At 34.2% G+C, this 10,486-nt stretch overlaps 2 protein-coding genes across 3 annotated transcripts; both read left to right on the top strand.

The window, feature by feature from the left end:
• Positions 1 to 2,141: 2,141 nt before the first annotated feature.
• Positions 2,142 to 8,136, top strand: LOC111715901 (programmed cell death 6-interacting protein). 2 transcript variants are annotated; one of them, XM_023491301.1, is made up of 9 exons: positions 2,142 to 2,267; positions 3,849 to 3,857; positions 4,205 to 4,259; positions 4,810 to 4,897; positions 5,523 to 5,565; positions 5,827 to 5,882; positions 6,356 to 6,394; positions 7,554 to 7,616; positions 8,030 to 8,136. In XM_023491301.1, exons 1-9 carry the CDS (start codon positions 2,171 to 2,173, stop codon positions 8,093 to 8,095), a joined length of 516 nt encoding a protein of 171 aa, XP_023347069.1. In that variant the 5' UTR covers positions 2,142 to 2,170; the 3' UTR covers positions 8,096 to 8,136. The 2 variants fall into 2 exon arrangements, with proteins under 2 accessions (XP_023347069.1, XP_023347068.1); XM_023491300.1 differs by lacking the exon at positions 3,849 to 3,857 and having other exon boundaries at positions 2,144 to 2,276.
• Positions 8,137 to 9,108: 972 nt separating this feature from the next.
• LOC111715900 (apoptosis-linked gene 2-interacting protein X 1) lies at positions 9,109 to 10,197 on the top strand. Its single transcript, XM_023491299.1, has 2 exons — positions 9,109 to 9,213; positions 9,970 to 10,197. The coding sequence occupies exons 1-2, from the start codon at positions 9,136 to 9,138 to the stop codon at positions 10,180 to 10,182; spliced, it is 291 nt and encodes a 96-aa protein (XP_023347067.1). The 5' UTR covers positions 9,109 to 9,135; the 3' UTR covers positions 10,183 to 10,197.
• Positions 10,198 to 10,486: the final 289 nt, after the last annotated feature.

Raw genomic sequence — 10,486 nt, 5'->3', positions numbered from 1 at the left:
AAGTTGATTGGTCAGGTTAAGACCAGTATGAGACCAGTTAGGTAACTCAACCTAACCCGACCTAACCTGACCAAACAAGACCTAGGGTGACTGGTCATGTTCCGACCAGTTAGGTCTCCTGACATAACTCAACCAATCTTGACCAAATCCGACCTAAGTGGATTAGTCAGGTTAAGACCAGTATCAGACAAGTTAGGTTATTTTACCTAACCCGACCTACACTGACCAAACACGACCTAGGGTGACTGGTCATGTTCCGACCAGTTAGGTCTCCTGACATAACTCAACCAATCTTGTCTAAATCCGACCTAAGTTGATTTGTTAGGTTAAGACCAGTATGAGACCAGTTAGGTAACTCCACCTAATCCGACCTAACCTGACCAAACATGACCTAGAAGGACTGGTCATGTTCCGACCAGTTAGGTCTCCTGACATAACTCAACCAATCTCGACCAAATCCAACTTAAGTGGATTGGTCAGGTTAAGACCAGTATCAGACCAGTTAGGTTATTTGACCTAACCCGACCTAACTTGACCCAAACACAACCTAGGGGGACAGGTCATGTTAACTGACCAGTTTGGTAATCTGACGTAACGCGACCTAACACGACCTAACACGACCTAAAGGGACTGGTCATATTGCGACCAATTTGGTAATCTGACGTAACCCGACCTAATCTGACCTATCTTGACCTAATCCGGGACTGGTCGTGCGACGTCGCTGGTTTCTAGGGCCCATAAAAGAATCAACCCCCATAAAAGAATCATACTATAGGCACAAATTTCATTGTACAACAACGCCTCTGAAAGAATAGGTTTCTCAAAATGTAAAAGTTGATTTAAAACCCTATCCTAAAAAATTAGAATTTTTGCCTGTCTTCCATGCATGTACAATTTCAATTTTCGTTTCAATATGCTTTTCATTTTTTTCTTCTCTTTAATTTTTTTCCCTTCTGTCTTTCTGCGCCCCCCCCCCCCCTCAGGAGAAAAAGGCCATGGATAACGGTAATGTTACATCGTCTATACGCAACATCCCCCCTACTGAACTTCTGACCTATACTAACTTTCCGACCTACTACAGTATCGGACCTACGCCAGCTGTTTATTTTAGTATTATTTGAGGGTTAGGTTAGGTTAAGACACTTTCTGGGCCGAGCGCTGCGGCTAGGACAGGCTAGGGGGCCGAGCGCCGCGGCTAGGACAGGCTAGGGGGCCGGGCGCTGCGGCCACAAGTCCATATAGCAGCTGTAATACCACGTGCTAGTAGGTCGGATGTGTAGTATAGCGGATTTGGTGTAGGTCAGAAGTGGAGTATGGCGGATATGTGTAGGTCGAAAAATACACCACCCTGGATAACTACGACAATGGTACAATTTAATACTAATTATACAAAGGGCAGTAGTTCAGTTGATACGACACTTTAATAAAGAAGAGTTGCTTAGTTGATTGATAACACTTTCGAAACAGGAAAACACGGTCTGCGGCATTTCTAAGCCAGTAAGCGCATAGTAAAGAGGGAACCAAAATGAGTCACAATTCTGCAGAAAGAAAAAGGATTGTCATATTTTACAAAACTATCTTTGTTCGGGTTGCATCATATTTATTTCCACGCGAGGATTTTTATAAAATATTTGACGTCTCGTTATTATTATTGACAAAGATTGAGTGAACAACTAAGTGGGGTTACTTGATGTTTTTTTTTCGCGCACCTTAAACTTCCTGTCACACCCATGTACAAAATTGATAGGAGGGGGGGGTCCAAAAATCGTATACTAGGAAATTACCCTATCAGTTTTTTACATGACCAAATTAGTACTTAATTATTATTATTTAGGGTTAGGTTAGGTTAAGACTCTTTCTCGGCCGAGCGCCGCGGCTAGGACAGGCTAAGGGGCCGGGCGCTTAGGCCCCTTGACTTAGGTATAGACAATTCCTGGATCGAGAACTGACTAGGACATATAAGGGGCCCCACGCTGCAACTTTGACCTCGTTTAACAAATATGAGCTCATGCACTTAATTGTTAGGAGTGCAGTGGTCCAAAAAGCGTTCTCTAGGAAATTACCACTCGATCGTACTACTAGGCTTCTTAGCTTGTCCAAATTGTTCCGAAAATGTGAGGTTTTAAAAAGATTGAGCTGATTTTCAATAAGTTATTATTTTTCAGATCAAATGACCGAGTTACTTTTTGTTCCCTTAAAAAGGGGTTCCGATGTAGATATTATTAAACCTCTGAAGAATCTAATAGCTAGTACATACAGTACAGCAGATAAACCAGGTACATAGGATAGGTAGTACATAGAGTACACCAGTTAAACCAGGTACATAGATAGCTAGTACTTACAGTACGGCAGATAAACCAGGTACATAGTTAGCTAGTTTATACAGTACAGCGGATAAGCTAAGTACAATGATAGCTAGTACATACAATACAGCAGATAAACCTGATACATTGAAAGATAGTACATACAGTACGGCTGAAAAACCAGGTACATAGATAGCTAGTACATACAGTACAACAGATGAACCAGGTTCATGGATAGTTAGTACTCACATTACAGCAGATAAACCAGGTACAATGATAGCTAGTACATACAGCACGGCAGATAAAACAGGTACATAGATAGCTAGTACATACAGTACGATAAACCAGGTTCATGGATAGTTAGTACATACAGTAAGCTGATAAACCAGGTACATAAATAGCTAGTACATACAGCACGGCAGATAAACCAGGTACATAGACAGCTAGTATATATAGTACGATAAACCAGGTTCATGGATAGTTAGTCCAGTGCTTAGGATCCATTTAATTTTGATGCGGATCCGGATCCGGATCCTGGATCCGCTTTTCAAAAAAATGGATCCGGATCCGGATCCAGGTCATTGATCAAGAAAATTTTTTATTTTAGTTCAAATATCTTTTCATACCTAAAAACAATATTAAACATTTTAACATTTTTTTACACTAGTTTGCATTAACATTTTTCTACTAGTTTGCACAAAATGATAATGATTTTTTTTACTTTATTGGATGAAAAAAAAACAGGTCTAATTCATATTAGCTTTTAGTAGAACCTCCGCGTTTGGAATATCTGCCTTCAGGCAACTCCTTTGGTCTGATTTGAATATCTTCAGGGCAGAGAACAGTCTCTTTATACTGGGAACACAAGATGTTCCTTAGCATCTGTATCTTTTTAGCATCCTTACATCTTACACCTTAATTTGTGAAGACTAAATTTGCTTAGTTGTAATGGGGAAAAGGGAGACTTCTCCCCCCCATCCTTCTCTAGTTATTAAAGGGGGTGGGGGAGGGGTGCACGGTGGAGGTCTGAGTTAAGATTTGAGCAAGATAGAAACCTGAGACCCTGAGAATATTTTTAAAATCTGTTAAACAATTCAAAATAGGATATTTTTAAGGAAAATTAACGCTGTTTTGCACATTTTGAAAAATAAAATTGTGCTTGGATCCGGATCCGGATCCTAAGCACTGGTTAGTACATACAGTAAGCTGATAAACCAGGTACATAAATAGTTAGTACATACAGTACAGCAGATAAACCAGGTACAAAGATAGCTAGTACATACAGTACAACATATAAACCAGGTTCATGGATAGTTAGTACATACGGTACAGCAGATAAACCAGGTACATAGAAAGATAGTACATACAGTACAGCGGATAAGCTAGGTACAATGATAGCTAGTAAATATAATACAGCAGATAAACCTGGTACATTGAAAGATAGTACATATAGCTCGGCTGAAAAACCAGGTACATAGATAGTTAGTACATACAGTACAACAGATAAACCAGGTTCATGGATACTTAGTACATACGGTACAGCAGATAAACCAGGTACAAAGATAGATACTACATACCGTACAGCAGATATACCATGTTCATAGATAGCTAGTTCATATAGTACAGCAGATAAACCAGGTACAATAACTAGTACATACAGTACAGCAGATGCACCAGGTACATAGACAGATAGTTCATTAGAGGATTTAAGAAAATGTTCCTGAAAACATGAGAGAAATACAAGAATAAAGCTAACTGCAAGATAAAGGAAGTAGATGTTTTATATTTCATGAATCATAGATCTGCTATAAACTACGCTCCTATACTTAAACATTATGGTATATATCTCATAATAAAAATCACCTCGCAACATAAATGCTGAAATATGTTTTATTGTTTAGAGGACTATACCGATGCTTTATCAGAATTGAACAAACTCAGATATCTAGCAGTCAGGTAATAGTCGTTAGAGCGTTTTTTAAATAAAAAATCCACTTATTTCTTTTTATAATCAAATAACAATTAATACTACTGAAGGGTAAGGTCGACTAATGGAGTATTGTTGTGACTCTTGTTAGGAACTGGATAGTGGATCATGTAATTTCAATTGGCTCCTGAAATATCAGATTTGCCGTGTCCAATTCACGATAGTAGTTTTTAAACCTAGTATTACTAGTATACTTGTAATTCTATGCAAGATTTGATAATGTTAAATGTGGTTCTTAGTAAACGTGATTTTCAGATTTATAGTCATAACTGGAGAATTTCAAAAAAGTTTATATCTATTAAAAGCAGAAAACCGAATGATATCTTCCCCTTTTTTATCCGAAAGAGGACTAAAGTACACCCCGGTAAATCGTACATGCAAAGCTTTTAATTTAAGGATTAATTGAAATTTCGTCTGTCAATTGTCACAAGGGACAGTTAAGTAGCTTTACATCCTACTGGTAGGTGACGTATGGTTCGGTAATGTTTGTCAGACGGTAATAAAATGTTTCTTTATTAGGAATTTGGACCGGACAGAGAGTTCTGTTGAGAATATTGGAAAATATTATGATCAGCTTGCAGCTTTAGAACAGAAGATTCCTGTACAGGTGAAACTAGTCTATGCAAAAACGACCGTGGCGTAATGATTGTGTTTGGATCGTTGGATCGTTTTTCCAATTTTTAAAATTGCAAATTTTAATAAAAGCAACTTTAACAAAATAAAGTTTTGAAATAATGAATGTTTTACTGAATTTTTTCTAAAAAATATACCAAACTATTAATAACACTATTTTGAGAACTTTATTTCCGAATCTGGGATTTAAAAAAAGAGAAATCAAATAAATGATTTTTAAAATTTTTATTTTTCCTTCTCACAGATATATCAACATTTAAAAAGATATATACCCTTGAATTGAAAACAATTCCGGTCTGATATCAGTTACAGTTATTTATTCACATAATTTTGAGAATGTATATATTTCTTGTTCTTCATTTTCTTCTAATCTTTCAATCATATTTTGCTAACTTTGAAAAAAAAGTTTGTTTTGTAGTCATTGTAGTTCACTACTTTACGAGACGGAACTATTTTTAAAGGATCATGCTTTCTTTCTCGGAACTCAATTTATAATATTGTTTACTTTTGACAAAACAAAGACACAATTTCCCAATATTTTCTTGGGGGCTTATTCAAAGATCTAATTTCTAATATTTTTTACTTTTTTTCTTTTACAGGAACTTCAAATTCCCTTCAAATGGAAAGATGCCTTTGATAAAGGAAACAAATAATATTTCTAAATTTTAAACAAAAATAAAATGTGGAGGGGGGGGGGGGAATGATTCGAAAAAACCATTATGAAAAAGAATATTAATGAAAAACAATTTTTTGAGGGCGGTGGAGAGAAGAAAATTGTCAAAATTTTTCAAGGGTGGCGAGAGAGAAGAAGACAAAATATTTTTAAGGGTGGGGGAATGAAGAAAAACAACATTTGGGGGTGGGGGAGGGGAGAGAAGAAAAAAAAATATTTTTGTTTTGAAGGATCGATATTTGGAGGACGGATCAGCCTCACAATACCAAGCCTCGCGTATGAGAAGGTTTGATTTCTAAAAGAAAATAATATTGCTGACCGATGTGAGGGCCAAAATCTTCAATACACTCTTGTATTAGTTCGATTGCTATTGTGATCCCACACTAAAAAGATAGAGATGGGTGCGTTCGATTTTTTATTTCGTTCCTTCATCTTTCATGCGAACGAAACATTCCGTTGGTTTTTTTTCATTCGTTAAAAATCGTTATATTTTTCTTTACATTTCTCTGAACAATCCAAGTCGTTCGTCCATCGTTTGTTTTTTTATTATGACGAAAAATTTCGTTCGTTTTCAAACATTTCGTTCGTTCACATAAACGATGCCCATCTCTAGTTAGAGCCGGCATATTATGTATTTTCAAAAACAGGAGAGCAAACCTTGTAACTGAAGTCGATAATTATATATATTGTTAGATAAAAATTAATAAATTTTGTTAGTTATTTTCATTATTCATGGTTGATAATTAAAGTATTGTTTAGGTTTGCATTCTTTACAACTACGGAGCACTTTGTACAGAGGTAAACACATCTAGAGATTTATTTGATGAAACTGTAATTTTAAGTGCAATAGCATCCTTTAAACCTTTATCTTATCTATTATGGTTAAAATATTGTCGTTTATCTGTGTGTAAAAGGGTTTAATTCTGATAATGTTTATATATTTTCATTTTCGAATGGAACCATAATTGAAAATTATTAGTTTTCAAAATTATAAACATAGATGTCTTATTCATACTTGATTAGTGAAAGCAAGCTTTTAAGACTATCGTTGTAAATTGGTCAGTTTGTCAGTCAGGGTCACTTGAAATAAGCTGATATAAATACAAGAATTCCCTCTTCGGGATTTATAGCCAGACATAAAAGCTATTTTACCTGGACAATTCTCTTAACTATAAGTTAATATTATCTGATCCGCTTAAACCTTTTCAACATATTGGAGGGGGGGGGGTTGATAAGTGGGAGAAGAACGACTGTTTAAAGAGAATAAAAAACCCTATTTTGTGTTGAGTACAAGCATATGTTATGATTAACATACTGTTTATGTTAACATGACTCGCTTTATTCTTTAATGAACTTGTCTGTGTATACTCTTCTTATGGATTACTGAACAACGGAGGGATTCATAAACATGAGTAAGGAGATGTTTGAACAAAAAGTAGTTTCTAGAAGGATGAATCGTTTACAAATTGTAATTTAGAGAAGGATGAGGATGAATTTGTAAACATAGAGTAATTTTGAGTAAAGGGATTTTTGAAAATAGATTAATTAAGGGAATGATCGTAGAATTTAAAAATAAATAAATGTAAGAAAGATCAAAAAGTAATTATCGTGTAAAGTAAAGGATCCATGAAAGATTGTTTGATTGGCTGGTTGATGGTTTGATGATTGGTTGATTGATTGATTGGCTGGTTGATGGATAGATTGATTGATGGATTGATTGATTGATTGATGGATAGAATGATGGAAAGAATGTTTGTTATAATGATTGATAGAATGATGGATAGAATGATTGATAGAATGATTGATAGAATAATTGATAGAGTGATTGATAAAATAATTGAAAGAATGATTGATCGATTGATCAATTTATTGATCGATAGATTGATTGATTAATTGATTGATTGATCGATCGATAGAATGATTGATTGATGGAATGATTGATTATATGATTGTCTAGATTGCCGAGAGCCAGAATCTTGATACTGAAGAAGGATTACAGAAGGCGAACAAGAAGTTGCAGGTTTGTGTTTTCAATACATTTTCAGGAGATTTTACTCTGCGCCGTTCCAAGAATTGATTAAAAAAATATCTTGTTTTTATGGGGCTGTAGGCATAATTTAGGGAAAGATTTCAATTCTTGATTCACAACAGTAACTTCTGATGAAATATCAATTAATCAATCCTAATTTTTCGAAAAATTATTATTTTCAAATTTGGGTTCTCTACAATAGGGACTTGCGCATTTTTATTTTGTAGGAACACTAATAGGAATTATTAAAAATTTTCACGTTTCAATCTAGAAAAACAACTTTTTCTTTCACACTATTGATCAAATAAGGTTTTAAGGGTACTGTTGTGAATCAGGCATTGTCATCTTTGTAATGAAGGTCACTTGAAGTTACACTTACAGTCTGTTTAAATTGTTTGTTTAAGGTTGCAGCTGGTGTGTTTTCAGCATTGAAAGATAAGGTGGTTGGTGCAATAGAGCAGGTATATTGATAAGGAGCACATACAAAACGTATCGTCACAAAACTTATCACCACAAAACTTATTACCACAAAACATATCTTTTCAAAAATTATTAAAACAAAACTTATCCAACAACAAAACTTATCAAAACAAAACTTATCATCACAAAACTTATCAAACTACAAAACTTATCAAACTACAAAACTTATCAAACTACAAAACTTATCAAACTACAAAACTTATCAAACTACAAAACATATCAAACTCAAAACTTATTAAAATAACTACAAAATTTATTTTTAAAAACATTTGTATAAGTTGTACAACTGAAACTTGACTCCATATTAATTTATACATTCTTATAGAAATGCGTTACAATGGGTTAAACTAGAAACTGGAAATTATCAACCCAAAATATATCAAAAAATAAACAAAAAATTATCCACCTAAAATATACCAGAAAAAATTAACAACAAAATTATCAACCTAAAATATACCAAAAATTAAACAAAAAAATTATCAACCTAAAATATATCAAAAAATAAACAAAAAATTATCAACCTAAAATATACCAAAATATAAACAGCAAAATTATCAACCTAAAATATACCAAAATATAAACAACAAAATTATCAACCTAAAATATACCAAAATATAAACAACAAAATTATCAACCTAAAATATACTAAAATATAAGCAACAAAATTATCAACCTAAAATATACCAAAATATAAGCAACAAAATTATCAAACTAAAATATACCAAAATATAAGCAATGAAGTATCAACCTAAAATAAACTTAAAACTTTTTTAAACCACAACTCTTACAATAGAAAACCTCCTACATAACTCCCTACTTCCAATCTCTACATCTTTCTACCAACCTGCCTAACTGCATACTACCCAACTACCTATCCATCTACCTACCTAACCACAAAACTACATAACTACCTAAATACCTATCCACCTACTACCTAGCATCGACTCCAAACACTATTTAAGTAATAATTCATTCCTTGGACAATGGACAATATAGTTCTAATTATTAGAAATTAAATGACTAGGACAAGATGAAAGATAATATTGTTGCTAAACTCTCCGGGCATGCTGACGATCTTTATGCTGAAGTCCTCAAGAATATGCAGAAGGTAAATTATTTTTTTTTAATAATCCCTTAATACATAATGGCTGTCTGAGATTCCATTTCTTGTCGGAAATATCGTAAACCATTAAAAAATCTCTCGATGTTTTTTTTCTAAAATTATCCAGGCATCGCAGAAAAACTTCGAAATTTCTTCAAAGTCAAATATTTTTGGATGTTTGCCAAAATATTTATTAAAAAAATTTAAAACTTGACGCGTGCGTTATAATTCTTCTCTTAAAAGCGTTATATTTTTTCTCTTAAAATGTCAAAAATAACTCGAAATTTAAAAAATACAAAAATGAGCGAAAATCGAAATTTGACTCATATGACTAATCAAATGGAAGCGCCTTGCCAAGAATGAATGCATACAGATTTTTTATAAGAAACTAAAAAAGATGAAACTGTAATGAACGAAACAACAGACTTAAAAAATTATTAATGCATGAGGCGCGGGGGCGTTTTGTTCCATAAAACTCGATGGGAGGGAGAGGGAGTTTTTAGATCAAACTTTAGGGGAAGGGGTCTCTTACATCAAACTTGAAGAGGGGGAGGTTCTTACATCAAACTTGAAGGGGGATGAGGTACTTAGATCAAACTTAAGGGGGAGGAAGGGGGGTTTAAGAACCTTGAGGGGGATGGGGATCTTAGATCAAACTTAAGGGGGAGGAGGCTCTTAGATCAAACTNGGGGGGGGGGGCTCTAATTCTTAACTTTTTTTCATATTGCGATATATTTTAATAATATTATGTACACTGTACAGGAAGCAGTTCGAGGGTTATGGGATAAAGAATGGTTACCAATGATATCAGGGAAGCAAGCGCTGTACAATGGTATAGCACAGTACCATCAATCTAGAGTCTGCAATACTAGTAAGGTAAACAGCATTACTGTACAGTGCACACTGCACAATGTACAGAGCTATTTTACAGATTTGAAGAATATGTATCAAACTCATCTCTCCCAAATTGAATGATAAATTTGCATGTGATTATTGACTAATGGGTCAACCAATCATAAATTGTCTATTTCTTTTATCTCTTGTTTATGGAGTATTTATGTTGAAGAAAAAAGGGATAAATACACTTGCAAATACATCCAACTACTTCCAACCAGCATTTTTACCCTCAAAATCATCATTTTTACTTTACATTTAGCAATTAAAACCCCAAAAAACATTTCTAAATATATTCTAAAGATTATTTTTTTGTTACTTGTTACTTGTAGAATAATCTGCAGAGGGCCTCTAGGTCCATAGCGCAGATGTCGGTGTAGTCCTC

This window comes from Eurytemora carolleeae, unplaced genomic scaffold (assembly GCF_000591075.1).
Source record: "Eurytemora carolleeae unplaced genomic scaffold, Eaff_2.0 scaffold1851, whole genome shotgun sequence".
NCBI classification, from domain to species: Eukaryota; Metazoa; Arthropoda; class Copepoda; order Calanoida; family Temoridae; genus Eurytemora; species Eurytemora carolleeae.
This window is presented reverse-complemented; position numbering and strand designations above follow the sequence as displayed.